Source organism: Takifugu flavidus, chromosome 17 (genome assembly GCF_003711565.1).
Source record: "Takifugu flavidus isolate HTHZ2018 chromosome 17, ASM371156v2, whole genome shotgun sequence".
Lineage (NCBI taxonomy): Eukaryota > Metazoa > Chordata > Actinopteri > Tetraodontiformes > Tetraodontidae > Takifugu > Takifugu flavidus.
This window is the reverse complement of record NC_079536.1, coordinates 581,018-607,500: the sequence shown is the minus strand read 5'-3', so window position 1 is coordinate 607,500 and position 26,483 is coordinate 581,018. Positions and strand designations below refer to the sequence as shown.

At 50.9% G+C, this 26,483-nt stretch overlaps 3 protein-coding genes and 3 long non-coding RNA genes across 15 annotated transcripts in view; 3 read left to right on the top strand and 3 right to left on the bottom strand.

Moving 5' to 3' along the window:
- sugct (succinyl-CoA:glutarate-CoA transferase) overlaps positions 1-6,347 on the top strand; it is a 9,926-nt gene extending 3,579 nt beyond the window's left edge. For 2 of the 3 annotated variants that reach the window (XM_057012632.1, XM_057012630.1), the window contains exons 7-13: positions 1,640-1,732; positions 3,388-3,626; positions 3,818-3,889; positions 3,994-4,091; positions 4,274-4,376; positions 5,542-5,605; positions 5,710-6,347. In XM_057012632.1, coding sequence (XP_056868612.1) covers positions 1,640-1,732; positions 3,388-3,626; positions 3,818-3,889; positions 3,994-4,091; positions 4,274-4,376; positions 5,542-5,605; positions 5,710-5,873 — 833 coding nt within the window. In that variant the 3' untranslated portion in view covers positions 5,874-6,347. Of the gene's footprint in view, positions 1-1,639; positions 1,742-3,387; positions 3,627-3,817; positions 3,890-3,993; positions 4,092-4,273; positions 4,377-5,541; positions 5,606-5,709 lie in introns of all 3 variants that reach the window. The other variant, XM_057012631.1, reaches the window with a different exon arrangement.
- A 4,591-nt stretch (positions 6,348-10,938) lies between these two features.
- inhbaa (inhibin subunit beta Aa) lies at positions 10,939-16,482 on the bottom strand. Its single transcript, XM_057013410.1, has 2 exons — positions 15,545-16,482; positions 10,939-12,831 (listed from the first exon to the last, which is right to left on the bottom strand). The coding sequence occupies exons 1-2, from the start codon at positions 16,017-16,019 to the stop codon at positions 12,032-12,034; spliced, it is 1,275 nt and encodes a 424-aa protein (XP_056869390.1). The 5' UTR covers positions 16,020-16,482; the 3' UTR covers positions 10,939-12,031.
- Positions 16,483-17,670: 1,188 nt separating this feature from the next.
- On the bottom strand, positions 17,671-18,799 carry LOC130513760 (uncharacterized). 5 transcript variants are annotated; one of them, XR_008946819.1, is made up of 3 exons: positions 18,672-18,799; positions 18,560-18,604; positions 17,671-18,471 (listed from the first exon to the last, which is right to left on the bottom strand). It is a non-coding gene; the product is annotated as an uncharacterized LOC130513760 (long non-coding RNA). The 5 variants fall into 5 exon arrangements; XR_008946821.1 differs by having other exon boundaries at positions 17,671-18,449; XR_008946820.1 differs by lacking the exon at positions 18,560-18,604 and having other exon boundaries at positions 18,605-18,733.
- On the top strand, positions 18,685-19,811 carry LOC130513761 (uncharacterized). Its single transcript, XR_008946822.1, has 2 exons — positions 18,685-19,322; positions 19,421-19,811. It is a non-coding gene; the product is annotated as an uncharacterized LOC130513761 (long non-coding RNA).
- Positions 19,664-24,963, bottom strand: eci2 (enoyl-CoA delta isomerase 2). 3 transcript variants are annotated; one of them, XM_057012773.1, is made up of 11 exons: positions 24,813-24,963; positions 23,447-23,508; positions 23,232-23,335; positions 22,599-22,697; positions 22,341-22,520; positions 22,137-22,206; positions 21,424-21,526; positions 20,854-20,974; positions 20,687-20,776; positions 20,362-20,505; positions 19,664-20,014 (listed from the first exon to the last, which is right to left on the bottom strand). In XM_057012773.1, exons 1-11 carry the CDS (start codon positions 24,857-24,859, stop codon positions 19,859-19,861), a joined length of 1,176 nt encoding a protein of 391 aa, XP_056868753.1. In that variant the 5' UTR covers positions 24,860-24,963; the 3' UTR covers positions 19,664-19,858. The 3 variants fall into 3 exon arrangements, with proteins under 3 accessions (XP_056868753.1, XP_056868754.1, XP_056868755.1); XM_057012774.1 differs by having other exon boundaries at positions 23,447-23,490; positions 24,813-24,918; XM_057012775.1 differs by having other exon boundaries at positions 23,447-23,573; positions 24,813-24,884.
- Positions 20,865-22,103, top strand: LOC130513762 (uncharacterized). 2 transcript variants are annotated; one of them, XR_008946823.1, is made up of 2 exons: positions 20,865-20,998; positions 21,135-22,103. It is a non-coding gene; the product is annotated as an uncharacterized LOC130513762 (long non-coding RNA). The 2 variants fall into 2 exon arrangements; XR_008946824.1 differs by having other exon boundaries at positions 20,870-21,005.
- Positions 24,964-26,483: the final 1,520 nt, after the last annotated feature.

The window sequence follows — 26,483 nt, the reverse complement described above, 5'->3', positions numbered from 1 at the left end:
TGCCCAGGATCGATTCTTTTCTGCGATATAATCGGGAAAGGTCTCCGTCCTGCAGTTTCCCGTCTGATCCACTAGAGGTCAATCAAACAGCACGAACAGCTTCTGCTCCCTCGCACAGGTGCAGTCACGTGCTGGTAGTAACGCCATTGTTGGGAGGACTTTTACCTGGTTGGAGGGTGGAAGGACGTTGGCTCTCACCCCTGTGGAAAGATCTCCAGCCCTGTTTGTTACCCTGAGATCAGCCTGACCTTCCCCTGACCTTCAGCCAAACCAAACACACCCATGATGTTTTGAGAGCCCGACAAAATGTCTCCACATCCCAAAACCTCCTCACGTTGATGCAGGGTCAGACAGGTGGGGGACAGACAGGTGAGGGCCAGACAGGTGAGGGTCAGACGGGTGAGGGTCAGACAGGTGAGGGGTCAGACGGGTGAGGGGTCAGACGGGTGAGGGTCAGACAGGTGAGGGTCAGACAGGTGAGGGTCAGACCGGTGAGGGGTCAGACAGGTGAGGGTCAGACAGGTGGGGGTCAGACAGGTGGGGGTCAGACAGGTGAGGGTCAGACAGGTGAGGGGTCAGACAGGTGGGGGTCAGACAGGTGGGGGTCAGACAGGTGAGGGTCAGACAGGTGAGGGGTCAGACAGGTGAGGGTCAGACGGGTGAGGGTCAGATGGGTGAGGGTCAGACAGGTGAGGATCAGACAGGTGAGGGTCAGACAGGTGAGGGTCAGACGGGTGAGGGTCAGACAGGTGAGGGCCAGACAGGTGAGGGGTCAGACAGGTGAGGGTCAGACAGGTGAGGGGTCAGACAGGTGAGGGTCAGACAGGTGAGGGTCAGACAGGTGAGGGTCAGACAGGTGAGGGTCAGACAGGTGAGGGTCAGACGGGTGAGGGTCAGACGGGTGAGGGTCAGACAGGTGAGGGTCAGACAGGTGAGGGTCAGACCGGTGAGGGGTCAGACAGGTGAGGGTCAGACAGGTGGGGGTCAGACAGGTGGGGGTCAGACAGGTGAGGGTCAGACAGGTGAGGGGTCAGACAGGTGGGGGTCAGACAGGTGGGGGTCAGACAGGTGAGGGTCAGACAGGTGAGGGGTCAGACAGGTGAGGGTCAGACGGGTGAGGGTCAGACGGGTGAGGGTCAGATGGGTGAGGATCAGACAGGTGAGGGTCAGACAGGTGAGGGTCAGACGGGTGAGGGGTCAGACAGGTGAGGGCCAGACAGGTGAGGGGTCAGACAGGTGAGGGTCAGACAGGTGAGGGGTCAGACAGGTGAGGGTCAGACAGGTGAGGGTCAGACAGGTGAGGGTTAGACAGGTGAGGGTCAGACGGGTGAGGGTCAGACAGGTGAGGGTCAGACGGGTGAGGGTCAGACAGGTGAGGGTCAGACGGGTACAGAGGGAGTTTTCCTCACTACTAAGAACACTAGTAATATAATACTATTGCAATAACACTGGTAAAGGTCTGTTCTAGATGCTCTAGATCTATGTTCCCGTTTCCACTTTTGACTGTTTTAGTTCCAAATTTTAATTTCCATTAGTGTCTCCTCCCAGTTTGACCATTTTGTGTGTGTGTGTGTGTGTGTGGGTGTGTGCGTGTGTGTGTGTGTGTGCGGTGTGTGTGCGTGTGTGTGTGTGTGTGCAGGTTATGGCCAGTCGGGGCCACGGTCTCAGACTCCAGGCTACGACTCCATCGCCTCGGCCATGTCAGGGATGATGCACATAACTGGACCAGAGGTGGGTTGTTCTGGACCTGTTCTGGACCTGTTCTGGTCTAGTTTGTGCTTCAAGTCTACTGGTGGAACCCAGTAGGGACAGGTGAGTGTCCTAGAGGAGTGGAACCCAGTATAGGACAGGTGAGTGTCCTAGAGGAGTGGAACCCAGTATAGGACAGGTGAGTGTCCTAGAGGAGTGGAACCCAGTATAGGACAGGTGAGCGTCCTAGAGGAGTGGAACCCATATAGGACAGGTGAGCGTCCTAGAGGAGTGGAACCCAGTATAGGACAGGAGTGTCCTAGAGGAGTGGAACCCAGTATAGGACAGGGGAGTGTCCTAGAGGAGTGGAACCCAGTATAGGACAGGTGAGTGTCCTAGAGGAGTGGAACCCAGTATAGGACAGGTGAGCGTCCTAGAGGAGTGGAACCCAGTATAGGACAGGTGAGCGTCCTAGAGGAGTGGAACCCAGTATAGGACAGGTGAGTGTCCTAGAGGAGTGGAACCCAGTATAGGACAGGTGAGTGTCCTAGAGGAGTGGAACCCAGTATAGGACAGGTGAGCGTCCTAGAGGAGTGGAACCCAGTATAGGACAGGTGAGCGTCCTAGAGGAGTGGAACCCAGTATAGGACAGGTGAGTGTCCTAGAGGAGTGGAACCCAGTATAGGACAGTGTGTGTGTCCTAGAGGAGTGGAACCCAGTATAGGACAGGGGAGTGTCCTAGAGGAGTGGAACCCAGTATAGGACAGGTGAGTGTCCTAGAGGAGTGGAACCCAGTATAGGACAGGTGAGCGTCCTAGAGGAGTGGAACCCAGTATAGGACAGGGGAGTGTCCTAGAGGAGTGGAACCCAGTATAGGACAGGTGAGTGTCCTAGAGGAGTGGAACCCAGTATAGGACAGGTGAGCGTCCTAGAGGAGTGGAACCCAGTATAGGACAGGGGAGTGTCCTAGAGGAGTGGAACCCAGTATAGGACAGGTGAGTGTCCTAGAGGAGTGGAACCCAGTATAGGACAGGTGAGTGTCCTAGAGGAGTGGAACCCAGTATAGGACAGGTGAGCGTCCTAGAGGAGTGGAACCCAGTATAGGACAGGTGAGCGTCCTAGAGGAGTGGAACCCAGTATAGGACAGGTGAGCGTCCTAGAGGAGTGGAACCCAGTATAGGACAGGTGAGCGTCCTAGAGGAGTGGAACCCAGTATAGGACAGGTGTGTGTCCTAGAGGAGTGGAACCCAGTATAGGACAGGTGTGTGTCCTAGAGGAGTGGAACCCAGTATAGGACAGGTGAGTGTCCTAGAGGAGTGGAACCCAGTATAGGACAGGTGTGTGTCCTAGAGGAGTGGAACCCAGTATAGGACAGGTGAGCGTCCTAGAGGAGTGGAACCCAGTATAGGACAGGTGAGCGTCCTAGAGGAGTGGAACCCAGTATAGGACAGGTGAGCGTCCTAGAGGAGTGGAACCCAGTATAGGACAGGTGAGCGTCCTAGAGGAGTGGAACCCAGTATAGGACAGGTGAGCGTCCTAGAGGAGTGGAACCCAGTATAGGACAGGAGTGTTGAGGTGGGGGTGAGGCCCCTCCCACTCAGGCCCCTCCCACCCAGGCCCCTCCCACTCTGATGCAAGAGCATAAATACATTAAAGGTTTTGGGATCATCACCCGTCCTCCTGTGGCTCTTGTTCCAGGGGGGGAACCAGTGCGTCCAGGAGTGGCCATGACCGACCTGGCAGCAGGACTGTACGCTCACGGCGCCGTCATGGCCGCTCTGCTGCAGCGACACAGGACCGGGACAGGAAGTCACATCGACTGCAACCTCCTGTCGGCTCAGGTTTCCTGTCTCAGCCACATCGCTGCGAACTACCTGAACTGTGGGTGGGAGGCCAGACGATGGGGGACGGCCCACGAAAGCATTGTCCCCTATCAGGTGATGGTCCTCAGGTGGACAGCACTGCTGCACCTGCTGCTGCTGTAAGGAGCGGAGACGTGTGACGCGTGGACGAGACACGTGCGAGACACGCGTCCACAGCGGAGACGCGTGTCCACACCACCAGGCTGTAGTTGGAGACCTTCAGATCTTTCTGTGTTCACTCCAAACTCTGAATGTTTCTGTTCCAGGCCTTCACAACCAAAGACGGACACGTGGTCGTCGCCGCGGGCAACGACAAACAGTTTGTCAAAGTGTGTCAGGTAATCATCACCTTCTGTCTTAATTAAGAGTGACTTCAGGGGGCGTCGGCTCTGACTTTAATTAGGTTTAAATCACTGAGGCTAAAACCTGAAACTGTTTGCAGGTTCTACAACTGAGGGAGCTCACAGAGGAGCCCAGATACAGAACCAACAAACTAAGAGTCCAAAACCGCAAACAGCTGATAGAGACGCTGTCACACAGGTACACACACATAGGTACACACACGGGTACACACACACAGGTACACACACACACACAGGTGCACACACAGGTACACACACACACACACACACAGGTACACACACAGGAACACACACACACAGGTGCACTCACAGAGTCACCTGGTGCTGTAGTGACCATTTCAAAGTTGTGTTTTCTGCCAGATTTCGACAGCACACGACTTCTGAGTGGCTCAGGTTCTTTGAGGGCTCAGGTGTTCCTGTTGGACCAATCAACAGCATCCAGGAAGTCTTCTGTGATACACAGGTGAGACACGCGTCTTCCATGGGATGGACAGCAGATTCCAGTGGCTGAGGCAGAAACACTACAGCTGTCATAGCTAACGCTAGCTCTTGTCAGCTATTACCACTGCTGCTGCTGAAGCTGCTGTAGCTGCTGCTGTAGCTGCTACTGTAGCTGCTGCTGCTGTAGCTGCTGCTGCTGAAGCTGCTGCTGCTGAAGCTGCTGTAGCTGCTGCTGCTGTAGCTGCTGCTGCTGAAGCTACTGTAGCTGCTGCTGCTGCTCCTACTGTAGCTGCTGCTGCTGAAGCTACTGTAGCTGCTGCTGCTGTAGCTGCTGCTGAAGCTGCTGCTGCTGAAGCTACTGTAGCTGCTGCTGTAGCTGCTGCTGTAGCTGCTGCTACTGTAGCTGCTGCTGCTGTAGCTGCTGCTCTGCTGCCATCTGTGGCCTTTTTCTCTACCTTTTATAGATTTACTCATTTTGCTAAATGTTATTGACTCCAGCGACTGAAGTCATGACTTCCTGACTGAGGTCAGGTGAGCGTGTTCAGAACAGCACTGGAATATTAATGATTTCATTGTGAGCGTCCCCAGTTTAGCCGGACGGGTACGAACCGTTCCCTCCTCACCCATCGCTGATGTCACAGGGCCGAGGGACATGGGCTTCACTCTCGTTTCAACCATATTAAACCCTGTCTGCTCCAAACATCCATCCATCATCCATCCATTCATCCATCATCCATCCATCATCCATCCGTCCATCATCATCCATCATCCATCCATCCATCCATCCATCCATCCATCATCCATCCATCATCCATCCATCCATCCATCCATCCATCCATCATCCATCCATCATCCATCCATCCATCATCATCCATCATCCATCATCCATCCATACATCATCCATCCATCCATCCATTATCCATCCGTCCATCCATCCAGCCATCATCCATCCATCCATCATCCGTCCATCCATCCATTAATCCATTAATCCAAAAAGTTCTCCAAGTCACCTGAACTTCGTTATTGTCCAGCTGCTGGACTCAGAAATTACAAAGACTTGTGTGTGTGTGTTTGTGTGTGTGTGTGTGTTTGTGTGTGTGTGTGTTTGTGTGTTTGTGTGTGTTTGTGTGTTTTACAAATAAATACAGAGGGAGGGCAAGATTTATTCGATGATGGTCTGTTTTCAGGTAAAACACAACAACTTGATCCTGGAGATGAAACATCCGACAGCTGGATTAATCCGTGTTCCAGGTCGGACACACACACACACACACACACACACACACACACTCTAACATTTAGTTTGTGATGATTTCTTGTGTTTCAGTACTCACACACTGTTCTTTCTAACTCAGGTCCGGCGGTCCACTACAGCAGCTTTGAACCACCTGAGGCCACGCCCCCTCCTCTGATTGGTCAGCATACCGTGCAGGTGTTGCGAAACACCCTGTCATACACCGATGATGCCATTAAATCACTCCTGGCATCAAAAGTGGTGGCCCAGAATGTGGCGTCCTGATGTGATGGAACAACTGTTCAACACATCAAGTTTTGGTTAGTTTCCAGTTTAATCTGATCAGGTGAATTACATGATTTGGACCTTCAACACAATATTTTGTAGTTTTTCTGATGAAGCCTTTAACCCCTGTGCTACAATAATGTCGCCCAGAGCATCTTTACATGATGGACTTCCAGTTTTAGCAGCATTTCCATTTTTGTCACTGTTTACATCAGTATAACTCTTAGATCTCAGATTTTAATTAGTGGTGTGAAATAAGTCTGTGATTGCTAACTAAAACTGTAAAAAGTACAATTTACCACACGAAAAAATGCTAATCTTTTTTCTTTTACAACTATTTTTCTATACGCCTTTATAAACACTCCTGTGAGCGTTTCTATACTCAAACAAACAAAATAAACCAATGGAGCAGGCGAGTGGACGGAACCCCCGCCTTCACCCAAAAAATGGAATTAAAATGACCTCCAACGCCGACTCGTTTTCCACGTACTTTATTGTGTGAATCCATAAAAGTGTGTGAGTGTGTGACGAGTTTGTGCTGTTTCTAGTTCCTGTACGTCAAAATGTGTCATAAAGAGAAATGAAAGCTTTGACGGTCTTAGTCTGGCGAACGCTCCGAAGCCTTGAGCAGGACCAGGCTCATGGGGGGGGGGGGTCCTGCTGATGGGTGGCTGGGCAGAGAGGGGGGAGGAGGGGGAGGCGAATGTTCTGGGGAGGCGAACGTTCTACAGCAGCTGACATTTGTGTAAAACGGCCTGAGCTCGGGCCCCTTTTGGCTCGAGGCCCCAAGCAACCCCCCCAGCCATCACCTCTGGGCTCAGCGGGGGGTTGATGATATCTGGGACTTCAGTCGTATCACGAGCACTTTTAGCCATGTGGGCACGAAGTGTCTGTGTTTGTTCCACAGTGATTCTCTCCTTCTGTTGTCACCAGCTGGCTGCCGCTGTTCTACACTGCGAGAAATTCGGATGTACGTAACTCTCGGGCTCCTTTAGAGTCTCCTATTCCCCAACATCTGGAGCGTGTGTGTGTGTGAGTGTGTGTGTGTGTGTGTGTGTGTGCGAGTGTGTGTGTGTGTGTGTGTGTTGGAATCTGCAGCCTGATGTTGAACACAGACTGTTTTATATGACAGATGTTTGGTATCACATTGCCGTGGTCATGCTTTTATTGTGAAGGGTTCCATTAGACTTTGGGGGGACGTGTTGCACCGTTTATTGTGTTTGCTGGTAATTTATTGCTGGTATCAGCTGACAGGCAGAGAATCACCATGGTGATCTAAGTGTTATTAATGTGTCATTAATGACACTGGTGTTATTAATGACTGGTGTTATTAATGACTGGTGTCATTAATGACACTGGTGTTATTAATGACACTGGTGTTGTTAATGACTGGTGTTATTAATGACTGGTGTTATTAATGACACTGGTGTTATTAATGACTGGTGTTATTAATGACTGGTGTTATTAATGAATGGTGTTATTAATGACACTGGTGTTATTAATGAATGGTGTTATTAATTAATGGTGTTATTAATGAATGGTGTTATTAATTAATGGTGTTATTAATGACACTGGTGTCATTAATGACTGGTTAACATAAGGTAAACTGCTGCTGCTGGTGGAGGAGAGCAGAGTTTGGCTCTGGGATCAAAGGATGCTTTCATCTGAGCTTCTGATTGGCTGCAGGTCAAAGGTCAAACATTGTTGGTCGTTAATGTTGTTTATCACAATCGTGTCATGACTTTAGGATGGAATGTTGCGAATGTGACACGATGAAATGACCCAAACTTGGGTTCAGGCTTTGCTCCCTGGTTTAAACCTCGTTAGAGATGAATCCTCTGTAACACATGTTGACCTCAACGCACCCGAGGCCGGCGTGCACGGACACGCCCGTCTCCACGAGCCCAGACAGGATGTGTACTGTGGGTTGCCATGGCGACCTGCCGCACTGATATGTTGTCCTTGCTGTGCTGTGAGATGGATTGAGCAGACAGTTCAGATGTTTGTCTCTGAGATGATGAGCTTCTATGATGTCACCGACATTAACTCCACATCTGGAGTTTCCCATGAAAGCGGTGGCGTTTGGGAGGCTGCTGCTGGCTGATGGTCACGAATCCTTCACGCTGATGCTGAAGCAGGACGGCCTCGCGTGCAGCATCAACACGCACAACCTCACAGCAACACTGACGTGGGAGGAGTCTCTTTGATTTGATTTTCATTCAAACTTTCTGGTAGTTGAATCCCAGCAGCTGGACTGTTTGGGTTCCATGAGGACGTTCCACCTCTCATCCAGGAGGCCTCATCAGTTCCAGCTGACTCTTGGGGACTTCCAGGTTCTTCAGGAGCCACTGAGACGTTTAAATGACCATCATTAACCAGAGGTGGGGCTCTGAGACATCACCTGTCCCCTCTTGACAACACAATATTGAAAAACCTTCCCCGGAGGAGAGGAGGCCGTTCACACATGGCCACTAACCAGCCCCATTATTAATGAGGGGCGGAGCCACCAACCACCAGGTGACTGAAGCTCCAAAGGTGTTCGTGGCTCCTGAGGAGCAGAAGAACCTGGAAGTCCCCAACAGTCAGCTGGAACTGATGAGGCCTCCTGGACGGAGGTGAAACGTCCTCATGGAACTCCAACAGTCCAGTTGCTGGGATTCAACCACCAGAATTTCCAGGACCTGGAGGACCAAGAACCTTCACAGACCTTTACTACCGCATATTCAAGTGGCTCATTGAGGGTTTATTTGTGGCCAGTTGCCTAAGATGTAAAAAAGCTGGACTGACTGCGAACAAGCAGAGCCTTCATGCCTTCAGCTGCTCTAAGCTTTGATCCTTTGGTCCTTCTTCCTTCATGTGTGTCGACGCGGCAACGCAAAGTTCCTGTGAGTCTGGGATGTGCTGACCCATTCAGCAGCAGCAGGAGATGATGGACGTGTTCAAAAGGCTTTTCAAACCCAACGTTGCTGGTGTGATGACACCAGGACGCCAGGAGAAGACTGAGCAGGGATCGTGTGTGTGTGTGTGGGTGTGTGTGTGTGGGGGTGTGGGGGTGTGTGTGTGTGGGGGGGTGTGTGTGTGTGGGGGGTGTGTGTGGGGGTGTGTGTGTGGGTGTGTGTGTGTGTTGTGTGTGTGTGTGTGTGTAGGTGTGTGTGTGTGTGTGTGGGGGTGGTGTGTGTGTGGGGGTGTGGGGGTGTGTGTGTGGGGGGGTGTGTGTGGGGGGTGTGTGTGGGGGTGTGTGTGTGGGTGTGTGTGTGTGTGTGTGTGTTGTGTGTGTGTGTGTAGGTGTGTGTGTGTGTGTGTGGGGGTGTGTGTGTGTGGGGGGTGTGTGTGTGGGTGTGTGTGTGTGTGTGGTGTGTTGTGTGTGTGTGGTGTGTGTGTGTGTGTGTGGGGTGTGTGTGTGGGGGTGTGTGTGTGTGTGTGTGTGGTGTGTGTGTGTGTTGTGTCTGTGCCGACTGTCAGTTCTGATCTGTTTTCCAGACCTGTATGAAAATGGAGAGACGTGTGATTCATCCCTCCCTCTGGCCTCGTGCACGTTCATTGCTGGATTAAAGATTCACAAACGTGCACTAATTTGTCTGAAGTTGAGGCCGTCAACCGGAGAAAATATTGAATGATTGATGCCATGAAAGCTTCCTGGTTGCTGGTTCTCACGGAGCTGGTGCTCGCTCCCGTCTTGTTGTTTGTGATGTGAGCGAAGTTCCCGACGGGAGCACAAATCCCCGTTTTCAGGCCCTGGCGAGCGCCGGCCCGTCTGGGCAGCTGTTAATGTCATCAGCACCGAGACGGGCCTGAACCTTCGGGAACCTTGATGCACAATTTATCTACACTGTGTTGATCTGAACTGAACTTGTTAAGTGAGCGGCTAGTTTACATAAACCAAATAAAAATGTGTTTCTTTCTTATGTCCGACCTCATTTGGCCATTTGAGGACAAAGTCATTTTGTCTTGTACTAACTTTGTTCTGTGATGTCATCACGGGGGACTGAAACGGCTCCGAATGATCGGTTGGTACTTGGTCACAGAACCCCTCCTCGGGTGGTAGCAGCCAGAAGGTCTTTGGTTCCATCCTGGACAGCAGATGTGGTTCGGCGTCACAACGCGAGATGTTTAATCCGAATGCTGCGTGTTGGTTTGGGAATGCTCCCGACTCCTGAGTGGCTCCGCCCCCGTCCCCCCCGCTGGGCCGGATCAGACCACCGCGAGTTGCATGTTTGCCACGTGTGTCGGCTCTGCCGTTGCGTCTTGAAGTTACAGGAAAAGTTTGATCTTAACTTGAGTTTGAGTTGAGCATAAACATCAGACAGTTTCTCAGCGTGATTCAGACAATTACTCATGGTCACACGTGTGCGTGTCTGCGTGTGTTTTAGCGGGTCATAATGTTTGTCTGGCCGTCTGTGTGCATAATGATGTGATGTGTGGGCAGGCTGAGATGCCTGTGTGTGTGTGTGTGTGTGTGTGTGTGTGTGTGTGTGTGTGTGTGTGTGTGTGTGTGTGTGAGAGAGCGTTAACGACTTGGATGTCGACCTGGTGTAAACGTGTGTCAGCGCTCTGATCAATCACATGATGAATACAACTGTTTAGAGTCTAGACAGACCATCTGACCAATGTATATGTCAGCACACACACACACGCACACACACACACACACACACTCAGACACACACACACTCAGTGGCTGCTGATGCTGTTCCCAGTCAGAAGCAGCTGCAACCTTCCCAGCAAAGCTGCTCAGTAATGGAAAAGCTGCAAACTTTATTCTTGGCCATCAACAATCATGATTAAATCCTTTTCAGTGACCTTTGACCTGACCTGCTGAGGAAATCTGTGTTTCATGGCGACGGCGGGTAAAATCAGCGCCAGTTCTGACTGGACAGACTGATGGAAGTAACTTTTTCTACTGGAGTCGGACTGGATCGTTGAGGGTTCGGCTACCAGCCCTCCGAGGCTCCGCCCACATCAGATCTGTACCATAAAGTTCAAAGAGAAGCAACAGTTGCGCCATTTTAAAGTTGTGACGTTTCTTCTTGCTGCTCCTAAATAAAGTGAAGAAGGGAAACAGCACTTTTAAGGTTCACTCACAAGTTTTATTGATGCTGAATCAATAAACTGGACAAACAGACAAAACGTTGAAGGACCCTAAAATTTAACAGTAGAGAAAATGAATCAAATAAATTAGATTTGAAAACCACAAGATTTTATTTTTTCCCAGCTTTTCTTGTCTTTATGACTTTTTTAAATGTCAAAAACCAAACCTGAACCCTAACCCTGAAAGATGTTTAGTTTCTCTTCTGATGACATTAGGCTAATTTAAAGCATACTGAGAAATATTGTTAATTACAAGGGACAAGAGAACATTGAAATAAATAAAAGTCACAATAAAAAATGAATACCAGAGGTTTGATAAATACCCTAAATAATCTTTTTGTGTTTGTGTCTTTGGTGTACTTAAATACTGGAAAATGGGTTTTTTCTCAATCACATCAGAGTTTCTTCCCTCAAAGTTTGACACAAGAACTTTGGGCGATAAAACTTCTAAACATGAATATTCAAAGGAATCACATCTTTCTGATGTTCATCACCTGATTACCAGCTGAACATGAAGCAGGTTGCCGGGTTCCACTGACCCACAATGACTCAGGACTGGATCTGACCCGGTACCGGATCCAACCTCTCCGCTAACCCAGACTGATCTCAGCCAACCGGACAGGTGATCCACAACTTCCTGCCTCTTCCCACCCAACGGAGCTGCAACCTCACAAACACACGTCCCGTTCAGAACAAACACTCTTTAAGAAGAGAAAAATCATTAAACCATCACATTAAAGCAAGGTCGCCATAGCAACATAACGATGCTAGTTTCCAGCAAAGAAAACCTTGTCTTTTTCAAGTGTCAGCACACACACACACACACACACACACACACACACACACACACACACACACACACACACACACACACACACACAGTGGAGGAACCAAGTTGCATAGTTCTGAGATGTTGATTTCCGTGCCATCAGGTCCAAAGGTCTCCCACATAAATACATCTCTGTCCTGCTTAAATATATTATCCTCCTATATCTTCTCCTGGAAAGTGCTGCAGTGGGTCCCTGTGGAGGAGCTCCCCCCCCCTCCAGTGTGACAGGATGCGATGGGGTTTAGGAGCAGCCGCACTCCTCCACAACCATATTCTGAATGTCCTTCTTGATGATCTTTTGCTCCTCGTTGTAGTACAGCATGGACATGGCTCGCAGGCGGGTCGGGATGCAGCAGGAATGCAGGTTCTGAAACGGGCTGTAGCCCCTCATCCGGTAGTGGCTGATGACCGTGGCGTGGAAGGACAGCGTGGAGCTGGCCACGCCTGCCACGTGCGAGGGACACTCCCCCTCGCAGTAATTGGCGTGGTACCCCGATGGCGCAATGATCCAGTCGTTCCAGCCGATGTCTTTAAAGTTGATGTACAGCTGCCGTTTGCAGCACACCTGCACCTCCTCGTCGCACTCCAGCGCGCGCTTCTTGCGCCGCCTCCAGTCGCCGCTGTCCTGCTGGACCAGGGCGACCAGGAAGGGCCGGTGGGACTGGTGCTGCTGGTTCCCCTCCAGGCCGCTGGACGCCAGGAGGAGCGTGGCGCCGGCGCTGGCGCACAGGGGGCAGGAGACCCGCAGGCGCAACACCGCGTCCCCCGCCTCCTGCAGCGCCGCTCGCGCTGCCGCCAGCACCGAGAAGGTGTGCCAGCCACTGCGGCGCGCGTGCACGCTCTTCTCCACCAGAAACGTCTCTTCGTAGGGCGGCGGCCTGTCAGGACGAGTTCGCTGCGTGAAGAGGCGGATGGTGACTTTGGTTCGGCTGCTGTTGGTCTTCGCGAGGCGCAGGAAGAGCCAGACGTTGGCCTGCTCCAGCTGAGAGACAGCGCCCCCTTCCTGTGACAGGACGAAGTTCAGCGTGCCTGGGGAGTCACCTGGAACGAGAGCACAACATGCAATCAGCCGTCACTGGTTACTCTCTGGGCACCTAACCCTAACCCTAACCCTAACCAACCATTACCACCAGCAACTGTTCAAGCCACCGGTTCAGCCCAAATGACTGTTGGACGGTGGGAGAACGCTGGAGAACACGAAGAGAACCCAGCGTGATCCACGGCACCAGTAAGCTGCTCTAGTCTCGTGTGTGTTCACACCCAAACACTCTAGAATGGCAACGTTACACGTGCTTTTTTTAAATTGATTGATTAAAAACTAAACTACCACAGCTATTTAGATCTGTTTCTCTGACACTTTAATGAGCTGCGAGGTTTAAAGGCTGGATGATCATCATTGTTTGTTTCTCACACACACACACACACACACACACACACACGAATCATCTCAAGAGCTCTGTGGTGTCTATTATTCATGAAAGAGGAACAAACGGAGTCCTCAGAGCTGGTTGTCCAGCTGGTGCTTGTGCACGGATTGAGAACGTTCCAGAAGGTCCACCATCCCTACAGCACTCCTCCCATCTGGGTTTCAGACAGAAGCTTCAGAGACCGGGGCAGGTGGGGGGCAGCTGAGTGGAGTGAAAATCTGGTCCAGATCACCCAGGACCTCAGGCTGTTTCTGTTGGGGTTAGCAGGCACCGTGTGTCTTTATCCAGGCGTTCCTACTGAACCTCTGGACCAGGTCCTTCAGTAGAACTGTAACCCCAGAGAGGCCTGTGCACACTAGAAAGGTGGGACAGTAGAACAACGGGATGATTTAATTATCCTGTCTGATTTGGTGTTGGGCCTGACCCATTCCGGCCCGGACTCCCCTCGACCCTGGAGGTGTACTGTGGTGTCTGGTACCGCAGCAGATCTCAGCCCTGTTTTCAGGTGGATTGGACTTGTTTCTCCAGCACATCTCACAGATGCTGGATGAGATCTGTGGACCCATTGTAGCTTTGTTAGAGGCCGTTGTCCTGCTGTCCTGTCCTGTTGCCCTGCTGTCCTGTTGTCCTGCTGTCCTGTTGCCCTGCTGCTCTGTTGCCCTGCTGTCCTGCTGTCCTGCTGTCCTGTTGCCCTGCTGCCCTGTTGTCCTGCTGTCCTGTTGTCCTGCTGTCCTGGTGTCCTGTTGTCCTGTTGTCCTGGTGTCCTGCAGATTGTCTTTCTCCTGTTTGTCCTCATCCTGCGGTTTTGGGTTGGGGCAGGTGTTGGCTGGTTATTGGGAGGCGTGTTTGCCGCCCTGATGTGGCGGCATCTGGAGTAATTCTTCATCCTGCCACATTGGTGACTCCACATTGAACGTGGCACCAGAAGACAGTGTCTCCATGGCTCCAACAGCTGTCCAACCATCTTTGAAGCTTCCCAAGTTCTGGCAGCGCGGCCCGGCTCCATGGTTTCAGCACAGGTATTATTGATGGATCAGAAGTCCACATGAGGGAGGGGGTTGGGTTGGGAGGTGCACTGCACTCAAACGGCTCCTGCTCAGGAGATACAGCTTCTCCGCCACGGGAGGACTGGGTCAATGACTTTCTATCCCTGTTTTGGGTGAAGGCTCTGCAGTGGATGTGATGGATGATGTGCTGCTGTTGCTGGGCTCGGATGAAGGTGGTGGCAAACTCCCCAGGTTTGGCCGAAGCAGCAGATCAGGTACTGGCAGCTTCCAGGTGTTCCTCCAACCACGGAGCGGCGTAGAACCTGCAGCCAGCTGCGTAGAACGTGGACCCAGTGATGGTGGCGGGGGAGGAGGTGCGACCCTCCCATCCCTGTGCACGCTCAGTAGCAGCTGTGGGTGCTGGTGAACAGGAGGAGCTGCCTTTCAACAGGGACTTCCTGTCTGATAGACGGTTCCTAGTGGACCCTCCTCCCTCCAGCCTACTCGGACCTGTCTTCCATAGGCAGCGGCCCACAGTGGATGGATCCTGGTTTGGTACATTTGGTACAAAGTCTGCGACTGTTTGTTGGCTGACAGGTTCTTTCAGAGTCCTGAAGAACTCGGCCCGATTGTCAACCCGGTGAAGGGCCAGTTTGGACTGTCACTGACATCTTCATCGTCGTCACCTCTGAAAACGGACCTACTCTGTTGTGGAGCTGTGGTCAGCACACCCGGGGTGACGCCCCTGGGTTGTTGCTCTGACTGCGTTCAGCCCCTGAAGAGGGTCTGGATGCTGCCCCTGCAGGGCTGCTTTTAGAGTCCTGGGGGAGCTTCTTCCAGAGGGTTTTATCAGTTTTCAGCCGGAGCTGATCGGACTTTGAGTTGTGATGGCTCGTTTTGCTTCATGCTGGTGAGGATCAGTTACCGGGCGAGGTCCCCGTGCCCCCGTATTCCTCAGAGATGAACAACACGTTGTGTCATTAGGCGTCATTAGAGCTGCAGACGCCTCGTTAGGAAGACCCTGCCCACGTCCTGGGGGTATCCTGGCGTAACGGAAAACCAACGCAGCGAACCGCGTAGAGGCCATGAAAGACCCTTTAACAAGTCGCCATCTCAGTGTTGTTACGTTCGGCTCCGATTGAGTCGCCCCCCCCCAAAAAACCCCCAAAGGATCAAAAATGTGTGTTTGGAGGAAACACACACCTTTACTGAGAATACTCGCTAAGATCTTAATTACTATGGTCACGATTATCACCTCCAACATCATCACCATCGTCTTCCTCACCATCGTTGACATCACAATCTCTGTCCCACACACACACAACACACACACACACTCACCAGTCTCAGCAAAGGTGATGATCTCTGCTGTTTCCTGGGCTTCCCTCTTGTCTCCTCTCCTTTCTTCTGCTCCTCCTGCTCCTCCAGGTCCTCCTGCCTCCCCCCTGATGTCCCCTTGTGTTCGCCTCCCCCACTCTTGTGACTCTTCCTGCTCTCCACTGATCTGCACGCTGCCGTCTCCTGCCACATGGCCAACGTGAAGTTTGCGAAGAGCGTTAAGTAGTGCAGCACGTGGGACAGGGCGCGTGATGTTGGGTCGGTTCTGGAGATGCAGCATGTTCAGGATGTGTCTCTTTACTGCTTCCACCATCTCCTGATGTGGTTCCACCACTGACTCTTCTTCCAGGATGCTCCTCCCCAGCTGGGCCAGGGCACAGGCTGGGCAGGAGGAAGCATCCTGGGGACGGGACTTCAGAGGGACGCTGGTGTGGACCAGCAGCAAGATGGTCCAGCTGAGCACGACCAGTGGTGCCATCCTGTCTGTTGGCTCCCCCAGAGGTGTCGCTCTTTAAAACGTCTCCTGCGTCTGTCCTCTTTCAGTCTCGTTGTGCGTCAGTGCAGATTATTTTAGTTGTTTCTTCACCTGTGGAAAGATGAAGAGTCCTTCTAAAGATGAAGAGTCCTTCTAAAGATGAGGAGTCCTTTTAAAGATGAAGAGGATGAAGATGAACGATCCTTCTCTTCAGGCTGGACGGATGCTGGAAATGTGGAGAAGTGATGAAGGACTGGGGAGAAGAGTCAGCCTCTTTTCCTGTCTGCTGAATGTTGCGTCTGAGTTGAATGGATTTATCGGAGTGGGCTGGATCCCCCGTGTCTCGCACCAGTCTCCTCCTCCAGACGACTGCTCCTCCTCCTCGTCCTCCTCTTCCTCCCGATGACTGTTTGTTTAGTCTGAGGACTCTGGCCAAATGACATCAGTTCTGCGTCACAGCTCCAACAGTTTCTCGCAGAACTCCACAATTTCAACCATTTTTGCAATGTTTTGCATCAGAAATCTGAATTTAAATCAGCTTCTTGACACAAAGTTGTGAAATGTATCGTGATGATCAAAGAGGAGAAGAAATAACATCTTTGTAACAAAGTCGAACCGTCAAACGTGTCGCACCAGATGTGAATTCTTCAGAAATTCTTCAACGATCCAAAGTTACCAGGAAGTTGTGAAGGCGAGTAGACGAACATCTGGGATTCTCCCTCTGCTGCACGTGTCCCCGTCTCCTTCCCTCCTCTCCTCTTTTCTTCTCCTCCTCTCCTTTCCCTCTTTTCTTCTCCTCTCCCTCTTTTCTCCTCCTCTCCTCTCCTCTCCTCTCCCTCTTTTCTTCTCCTCTCCTCTCCCTCTTTTCTTCTCCTCTCCTCCCTCTTTTCTCCTCTCCTCCCTCTTTTCTCCTCCTCTCCTCTCCCTCTTTTCTCCTCCACTCCTTCTTTACCAACACTACCATCCTCCCCTTCGGACTCTCTTTACTGTCATTCTACCCATTTTCGGATGAGTGAATCCTGGTGCCTAACCCTAACCCTAACTCTCTAGCCCTAACCCTAGCCCTAACCCTCTAACCCTAACCCTAACCCTAGCCTAACCCCTAACCCTCTAACCCTAGCCCTAACCCTAGCCCTAACCCTAGCCCTAACCCTAGCCCTAACCCTAACCCCTAACCCTAACCCTAGCCCTAACCCTAACCCTAGCCCTAACCCTAGCCCTCTAACCCTAACCCTAACCCTAACCCTAGCCCTCTAACCCTAACCCTAACCCTAGCCCTCTAACCCTAACCCTAACCCTAACCCTAACCCCTAGCCCTAACCCTCTAACCCTAACCCTAACCCTCTAACCCTAACCCTAGCCCTAACCCTAGCCCTAACGGCAGGAGTCCGGGTTCTCAGGTCAGCGATGGAGGCGGAGCTATTAAACGCTCATTCAGGTAGAAGCTGTTTGAGTGCTGATGCTTCGGCTGGATGCAACACCTCCGTTTGGTGTGTGACGAGCTTCACAATCACCAACGTTAATGAGGAAGCAGAGCTGGAGCTCCAGGTTCTTCCAGCTCACCCTGTCAAAGGTCTCTAATGATCTCTAATGATCTCTAATTAACCAGAGTTCCACATCAGGACGAGAGACGTTCAGTAACAGCGAGACAGCAAAGAGGGCGAGACAGTTTATTGCATATCATTTCATTCATGTTTAAAGGCACCCAAGGTGATTCTGAAGCTGCTAGTTTTCAGTTTTTGCCTGAACTTTTCAAACAAGATGTCATGTGAGGACACGTCTGAGTTTCTCCTTCATCCTCCTGCTGAAATCTGGGTGAATTCCATCAGGCGGTGCTCAGGAAACTGGTGTGAATATAAATGTGAGCAGGACTCTTGTGGGTGGAAGCAAACAGACAGCATGTTCTCAACAAGGTCATGAAACCACACTTGACCATGCACACTAAACTGCACACGCTAACGTTTGGATTCTCCAAGTATACGCTGATATAACCTTTAATTCAACCTTTATTCCTTTAATGTTCACGTCTAGTTATTATAATCTACTGAACAATGCAGAGAAAAGTAAAATACACCTCAGCAGAATAACCAACCAGTAACCTCTGACTGGGAGCCCAGTCACGTCCGACTGGGAGCCCAGTAACGTCCGACTGGGAGCCCAGTAACCGTCTGATTGGGAGCCCAGTAACCTCTGACTGGGAGCCCAGTAACCTCTGACTGGGAGCCCAGTAACGTCCGACTGGGAGCCCAGTAACCGTCTGACTGGGAGCCCAGTAACGTCCGACTGGGAGCCCAGTAACGTCCGACTGGGAGCCCAGTAACGTCCGACTGGGAGCCCAGTAACCGTCCGACTGGGAGCCAGTAACCGTCCGACTGGGAGCCCAGTAACCGTCCGACTGGAAGCCCAGGAACCTCTGACTGGAAGCCCAGGAACCTCTGACTGGGAGCCCAGGAACCTCTGACTGGAAGCCCAGTCACCTCTGACTGGGAGCCCAGTAACCTCTGACTGGGAGCCCAGTAACCTCTGACTGGGAGCCCAGGAACCTCTGACTGGAAGCCCAGTAACTGTATGACTGGAAGCCCAGGAACCTCTGACTGGAAGCCCAGTAATTGTATGACTGGGAGCCCAGTCACGTCCGACTGGGAGCCCAGTCACGTCCGACTGGGAGCCATTTTCATCCAGTTGGTCATGTTGGGTGACGACACGTTTGCTACTTTTCATCTTTGTCTACATCTGTACACAGAAATGCGGCGATGTGATTGGTTGAGTGCTTGAATGGGAGGAGCCAAGAGCTGGAGCTTCTTCCCCTGAACAACTTTGATCCTCTGAGGTGGAATTTGTATGTGTGAACGCACTCGTTTCTCTGCCCGATTCAGGCGGAGCAGAGTCACCCGAGGACAGACACCCTCTCATGAGCAATAACCACAGCTGAAGATAGTTGGGAATAACCGTGGAAAGCTTTATATTCCCAGGAAAATAGAGACAAGGTGATGCCTGTACTTCTTAAGAACACCAATCTGAGGCTCATGTGTGGAGTCAGTTGCTTGGGTCCTTGGCTCCTCAAATGAGCCGACCCTTTAAACATTGAAGTTCCCTCCAGGGGCTCAAAGGCAGCCTTAGCTCTGCTTTGAAGCCCCCCCCTCCAGGGAAGCTTGTTACATTACCACTGAACTACGGCTGTCCTACATACGCTGAACTCCTCCTGAACTTCCTCTCTGTGGTTCTCTCACGCGCTCCTTCAACACCAATCAGACTTGTTTACCTGGACGGGACGTTCAGCAGCGTTGAACAGGTGAGCCACCACAGGTGAGCCACCACAGGTGAGCCACCACAGGTGAGCCACCACAGGTGAGCCACCACAGGTGAGCCACCACAGGTGAGCCACCACAGGTGAGCCACCACAGGTGAGGCCATGGTGTTGGAGAGTAATGGCCCCACAGTCACGGAATCTTCACCTTTCCTAGCTTCAGTCCACATGTGCCCGTCACATGCTCATTCCTATAACGGCTACTGCCCCCTGCTGGGTCAGACGTTCAAGTACAAGCAGAAGCACCGTCACCGTGTCTCTATAGAAAAAACCTTCATCATCTTTAAGGCTCCTTAAGTTTGTTATATTTGCAACAAAAATCCAAGGACCAGACGTTAGCTGTGGTTGAGGAGGAAACAAGAGCTGCTGAGCTATTTAATTAATTTCCTTGGCATCGGAATTACAAAGAAATGTTACGTCAATGATCAACACATTATTTCCAACATCGATACACGTTAATTCAAACCTAAACAGTGACTAGATCAAAACCAGCTGATACGCGACTGATCATGATTCATGGAGTCTGTTGGTCTCCTCACAGTTTGGATTTATTCTGGAAGAAGCTCATGATGGCGTTGAAACACTCGTCCGACGTCCAGCGCTCCACCAGACGTTCCACTTCAGCGTCGTTCACAGCATGAAGTCGTTCCGTCTCGGTGGACCGGATCAGCCGTTTGGAGAACAAGAGACACTGAGAGAAGGCAGGTAAGGAACAATATTTGAAATGGTTCATTTGAACACCTGATTAAAGCGGCTCCATTTACCCTGAACTCCAACACCAGCCTTTAGATCCATCATTTTAATAACGTTACTCTAGATTCTTGTCATTTTTAATCAGCAGAACCAGCAGAACCCCGTGTGATCATGTTAGACTAGCATTCTATGATCAATGGTGTTAAATTAAAGAGGGTCAATGCTTCATCGCGTCCATGATGCTGCTGCTATGGTAACCAGAAATGTGACGCTCACCTGGACAGCTACTAGCATAGCTGCAGGTGTAGGTGTGGGCAGGAATCTGCTGCATGTGTGCTAGCTTACATTGGGCGGTAGCTTTCCGTAGCCCTTCAGTCGGGACCAAACCTCCGCCTGGAAGCTGCTGTCAGGAAACACCTCGGTAACCAAGCCCAGGTCACAGGCCTGAGCGGCTGTCAGCTTCTTATTGAACAGCAGCATCTCATTGGCCTGCAGGAGACGGGAAACAGTCACAAGAGGCTGTTTTCATCCATTAAATACAGCATTTAGCGTCTCTGGCTAATGCTAACCAACGCTAACCCCAAAATCTTTGCCTCAGGATACAAAACTTTGGGTTGCTTTGTTGTCAGGTGGGGGGAAGGAGACAGAAGGGCAGAAGGTGTGGGCGTACCTTTGCAGGTCCCATGATTTTGGGGAAGGTGTAGGAGGAGCATCCTTCAGCGGTCTGTCCCAGCTGAGAGAACGGCGTGTGGAAGGTGGCCTGCCCACGATAGGAGAAGGCTTTAGACGGGAGTGGGTCCGGCCGTGCCCGCCCGGGCCTCGGGTCGGTCCACTTACCCTGTCTGTGGCGTAGACCAGGTCAAACAGTCCCAGCACGGTGACGGAGATGCCTACAGCCGGACCGTTGACCACGGCCACCAGCGGCTTGGGGAAGTCGATGTACGCCTTCACGTACTTCCTGTCCAGGGAAACCAGCAGAACGGTCTCTGGTAGAGTTCCCAACACCAAATTTCTGCTTCTTACTCATGTTTAAAGAAACAAGAATGACGCCGTCGTCTGTTGTGGTCACATGGTGCTGCTAACATTGTTCAACATGAGTGTCATTAATTGATTCCCAGAATCAACATGATCTCTTTTCTGCTTCTGCTCAACACCTTCTGCCTTTGAAACGTCCCACCAACTCCGAATGGCACAATTGCGCGGCTCATTTCCAAACATGCGTGTGTGGGAGTGAGCGAGCGCTAACCTGGGAGTGACCCTAACCCTCACCTGGGAGTGACCCTAACCCTCACCTGGGAGTGACCCTAACCCTCACCTGGGAGTGACCCTAACCCTAACCTGGGAGTGACCCTAACCCTCACCTGGGAGTGACCCTAACCCTCACCTGGGAGTGACCCTAACCCTCACCTGAGGAGCTCGCCGCCTCTCTTGGCCATCTCCTGGATTCCATCTTCAGGAATCTTGGTGAAGTTGGTGAGATCATTTCCACTGCAATAAAAATCACCTGCTCCTGCAAAGGAAAAGAGTTCGGTGTGAATTCCCACGTTTCCCACTGAGCCGGCTCCAAACTCTCTTAGGAGGCCGAGTTTGGGCCAGGAACCGAACACCAGAACATCCAGAACCACCACCTGCCGACTCGTCTCTCTCCTCTAGAATTAAACTGCTTCTTCGTTGGGAACCAGAATAAAAATGATGTTGATGTCTGCTCGCCCCACAAAGGAGAACATGGCCTCCTCGCCCTGCTTTCCCTCGACTCTTCGGTTCTCTCCCTTCTTAAACCGAACATCTCCTCCCCCCCCCCCCCCCCGCAGACCCAGCAGCCAGAAAGGCTGTCTTGTTTTCACACACACACACACACACACACCACACACACACACACACACACACACACACACCTTACAGCAGAAGATCAGAACAAAAAACTGGGAAAACTCCACAGACTCAGAATGCCCCCCCCCCCGTTAGACTGCCGCCCCAGTCGCTCAGAAACCTGCTGTGTTTTTCTACATGGTTCTGCTTCTCCTCTCGTGCTTTAAGAGGTTAATTCTACATAAACAAATGCACAGTAATGTGACACTTTCTGGAAACGCACGTTTCAATGTCTCTTTTGTGTGTTTTACCAGTAAAAACAGTGATGGCAGACTCATCTTTAGCTGCCTCCTCCAGAGCTGCAATAATCTCATTGTACATCTGCCAGGAGGAAAGGAAGTAGAAATAGTCATTATCAAGCTTTTGAGGGTTGAAAACTGAGCTGAACCTAAACCCAAATCAACATTAAAGCAGGTCAAAGTGCCCCGCCTCCTCAGAGTCTAACACAAACACACCTGGTTGGTGATGGCGTTCTTCTTGAGCGGTCGGTTCAGCGTGATGGTGGTGACGTTGTCTTCTCTGCTGACCAGCAGCGTCTCGTAGCTGCTGTCCGCAGGGCTCACGGGCGTAGAATCGCCCCCTTCTGCAGCCAGCAGGGAGCCAATCAGGTCGCAGTACTGTTGTTGGGCTTCCTCCTATATGGCAGACGCATAATGAGAAGCCCTCCTTTTTTCATTAAACTGTCGGCCCAGCTTTTTGGAGCGCCTCCGTACCGGAGTTGTAGAACCAAGAGACTTCCAGGAATCCCACTTGGCCTTGTTGACAAAGTCCAACATACTCGGTTTGGGGGTGTCACAGGGACCCTGAGTGGCCTGCAAGTGAGGTACAAATGATGTCAGTCTCCCTGAGCATGCAGGTACAACCAAGCCACAGGTGCTTTGGGTTGTTTAATGGTGCAAGTCTCCACTGGAGGAACCTCCCCTGGAGGCCCATTTACAAGAAAGTTAGCAGGTTAGGGTTTAGCTTTAGCGGGCCTAACCGAGTCCCTGCTCCAGGGAAGGTAATTGGAAAAGTCCTGTGTGGGCCGACTGCCTCCGCTCCTTCCCCGTTGACCTCCTGTTGACCGGCCGGGTCAAGTCAAGGTCGAAGCTGTCTGCTAAGCTGCTGTACAAACATGAGAACGAGTGCAAAGCGCATGCTAATTTAGCATTTTAGCATGGTGCCAGGCTGTGTCCAGGCAGAGGGAGAAACGGTGACGATGTGTCACTTCAGTCAGAAACAGTAAAGTGACACAAACATCATTAGTGAGGAGAGGAACAAGACACCTGTGCAGCAGAGACACAGGTGATTTAATGGCTTCAGGCGCGAGTCCAGCAGGACTCCAGGACGCCTCAGAGACATCCCACCTGTTTGAAGAGAGCGTAGATCTTCAATTTGACGTCATTTCCTGGCTCTTTCTTTAGATGAGATAGTTTGTTCTTGGCCTGCTCAAACTGCTCCATCGTCACCCCTAAAACAAATCATCACAATTCTTAATTATTGTGATCATCTTTTGAGACAAAGGTGCTGTTATGAGCGTCAAACGAAGCAAAACTCAATGTAAAGCTGCAGACAAACTCACCCATCATGGAAGAGGCGGTGGTGTGGAACGTCAGACAGGGAGCGCTGGAAAACCGGAGGGACCTCATGAGAGAAGACAAGATCAAATCCACAATTTGGCCAAATCCACACCTTCAAGAATGTTGTTTCTATGGTTACAAAAACCCAGTCAAACTAGAGAATTTCTGAATCCTCTAGAAACTGTTACGAGAATGTTTGTAGTGTCAGTAAACTATTTGATATTTTTTGTAAGAGAACAAAAATGCATCTTCTTTAACATGTGGGTATTGTGCCCAGGGACAAAGGAGCAACACTGAGTTTTCTTTAGGGGGTTTCAGCACCGGTTCAGCTCCGATTATCTGGTGTAGCGGGGAGAGCCCCTGAACATAGAGGGGGCTGTGTTTCAGACCCCGTGAATGATGTCACTGGCTGTGGAAGATGGAATTGATGATTAACCCCCCCCCCCCCCCAGACCCCAGCCTTGGTGAGATCAACGTGAAGGTTACAATTCTTTTCAGAAGGGGGGCAACATGGTCCTCTTCCAATATTTCAACATAAAGGTGGAAATAACTACCATAATCAACATCATTGTTGTTTATATATAAAGCCAAAAGGAAATGTCTATTCCGTGCCAGAGGATAGGACCTCAAAAGAATTTTTTAGAAAGATGGCAAACGTTAAGAGACATTTTCGGTTAAAAAAAACAGTTTAACTTTTGGAATACACAGGACAAATGTCATCTGTCACTGGACTTTGATTATTATTATTTTTTAAATGTATTTGTTGATAGAAAATTATCATATAGGGGAAAATAATACACGAACAAAGAAACGATTCCTGAATGTTTTGTTTTTTTGATGTACAGTATTAAAATAATTAAATGGACTTGGCCGCTTCGTATTTATTATGCGACGCTATGACGTCATTTAACATGCGCCGGTGTACCTAGGAAAGTCAACTTCAGATTTTCTTGAGAATTTTCTTCAGACTCACTGCACTATAGTGCACTTTATAGTGCACAATACAGCATTATATAGGGCACCCGAGTCCAACTGGACTGTGGTTCGGATATAACATGCGTTTGTCTTTATTTTGGTCAGGAGCAAAGGTCACCATTAGCAGACTTGGCTTCGGGAAATGCCTAATATTATTACATAAAACTTTTTTACATCTGCTGAGGTTTGTAATGACATTTGTCACCGTGTAATCTATAACCTCCGATCGTTCATTCAAAGGCTAACAAAGCCATATGGCATAAAAAGAGTAGCTGCTAGCCGACCGAAGCTAAGTAAAATACAGTAACGGTGGGGCACAATGGCGCTTTAACGGCTCGGTTAACTTCACCTCACTGACAAGACTCAGACCCCGGCGCTATTTAACATTCTCACCGTGATAGTTTGACCAAACGCCACCAAGAACCGAGCTTTAGAGCCATTTCAACTCCAGAACCAGACACTTCTGCCGCACGCTGTTCCCTCTGGTGGCCGCTCTCGGTACTACAGGGTGTTTTTCATACTGAACAAACTAAAACTTTCTAAAAGTGTTGAGTCCTCCAGCTACAAACGTGCTCAAGTACTACTCTTTGTGTTCTATCATTTTAAGCTATGGACCCTTCATCTTTGAAAGGTTTTTCCAAAACTCAGAAAATGCATTTAATTTTGCTTGATGTCAGTGTTTGAGCGTGGTTTTAGATGGAGGGAGACAGAGATTGAGATTTTAAAACACCTTTATTTACACGTTCCAGTTTACAATTTCAATGGGAAAATATTGGAGGCGGGGTTAGATAAAGATAAACAGATTAGAGGAGAAACCCCCTCTGCTGCTGTCCCACAGCCCCTCCAGTCTGGGACACTGGACAAAGAGGTGCTTGATGGTCTCTGACTGGGAGCTGAGGGGGTCTCTGACTGGGAGCAGAGAGGGTCTCTGACTGGGAGCTGAGGGGGTCTCTGACTGGGAGCAGAGGGGGTCTCTGACTGGGAGCTGAGATGGTCTCTGACTGGGAGCTGAGGGGGTCTCTGACTGGGAGCTGAGGGGGTCTCTGACTGGGAGCAGAGAGGGTCTCTGACTGGGAGCTGAGATGGTCTCTGACTGGGAGCTGAGGGGGTCTCTGACTGGGAGCTGAGAGGGTCTCTGACTGGGAGCTGAGATGGTCTCTGACTGGGAGCAGAGGGGGTCTCTGACTGGGAGCTGAGGGGGTCTCTGACTGGGAGCTGAGGGGGTCTCTGACTGGGAGCTGAGAGGGTCTCTGACTGGGAGCTGAGATGGTCTCTGACTGGGAGCTGAGGGGGTCTCTGACTGGGAGCAGAGGGGGTCTCTGACTGGGAGCTGAGATGGTCTCTGACTGGGAGCAGAGGGGGTCTCTGACTGGGAGCTGAGGGGGTCTCTGACTGGGAGCTGAGGGGGCTCTGACTGGGAGCTGAGGGGGTCTCTGACTGGGAGCTGAGAGGGTCTCTGACTGGGAGCTGAGATGGTCTCTGACTGGGAGCTGAGGGGGCTCTGACTGGGAGCTGAGGGGGTCTCTGACTGGGAGCAGAGGGGGTCTCTGACTGGGAGCTGAGGGGGTCTCTGACTGGGAGCAGAGGGGGCAGCCATCCCTGTGCTTGGCCAAGGTGCACCAGATACCTGTTTGTAACTATTTTAAATTTTTAAAAAATTCTTATATTTATCTCACTATTACCTAAATATTATTATTACCTCATGTATATCATCATAATTATCATTATTTAACGGTATCCAGGAAGTGGGCGGAGTCAGTTCTTCTATTATTTAATTAAGCCTTTGTAATGTGACGACCCCCGTGTCCCCCTCCTGGACACTAGGGGGCTCTGTGACTTTGCCTCTCAGTCACTTGCAGGTCCTGACCGGGGTGATGGGCGGCACCTGGGGGAGGCCTATTAAATGGCTCAGCCCCGGTCCTCCCCCCCCCCCCCCAGGTGGGTGTCCCTGCTGCCGGCTGCGTTTCCGTGGGCGTTCCTTCAATCCAGCTAATAGTTTACTGGTGACTTAGTTTGATGAGTGGTTTTAGTTCTTCACGTTCCCTCCCCGCTCCACGGTTTTCC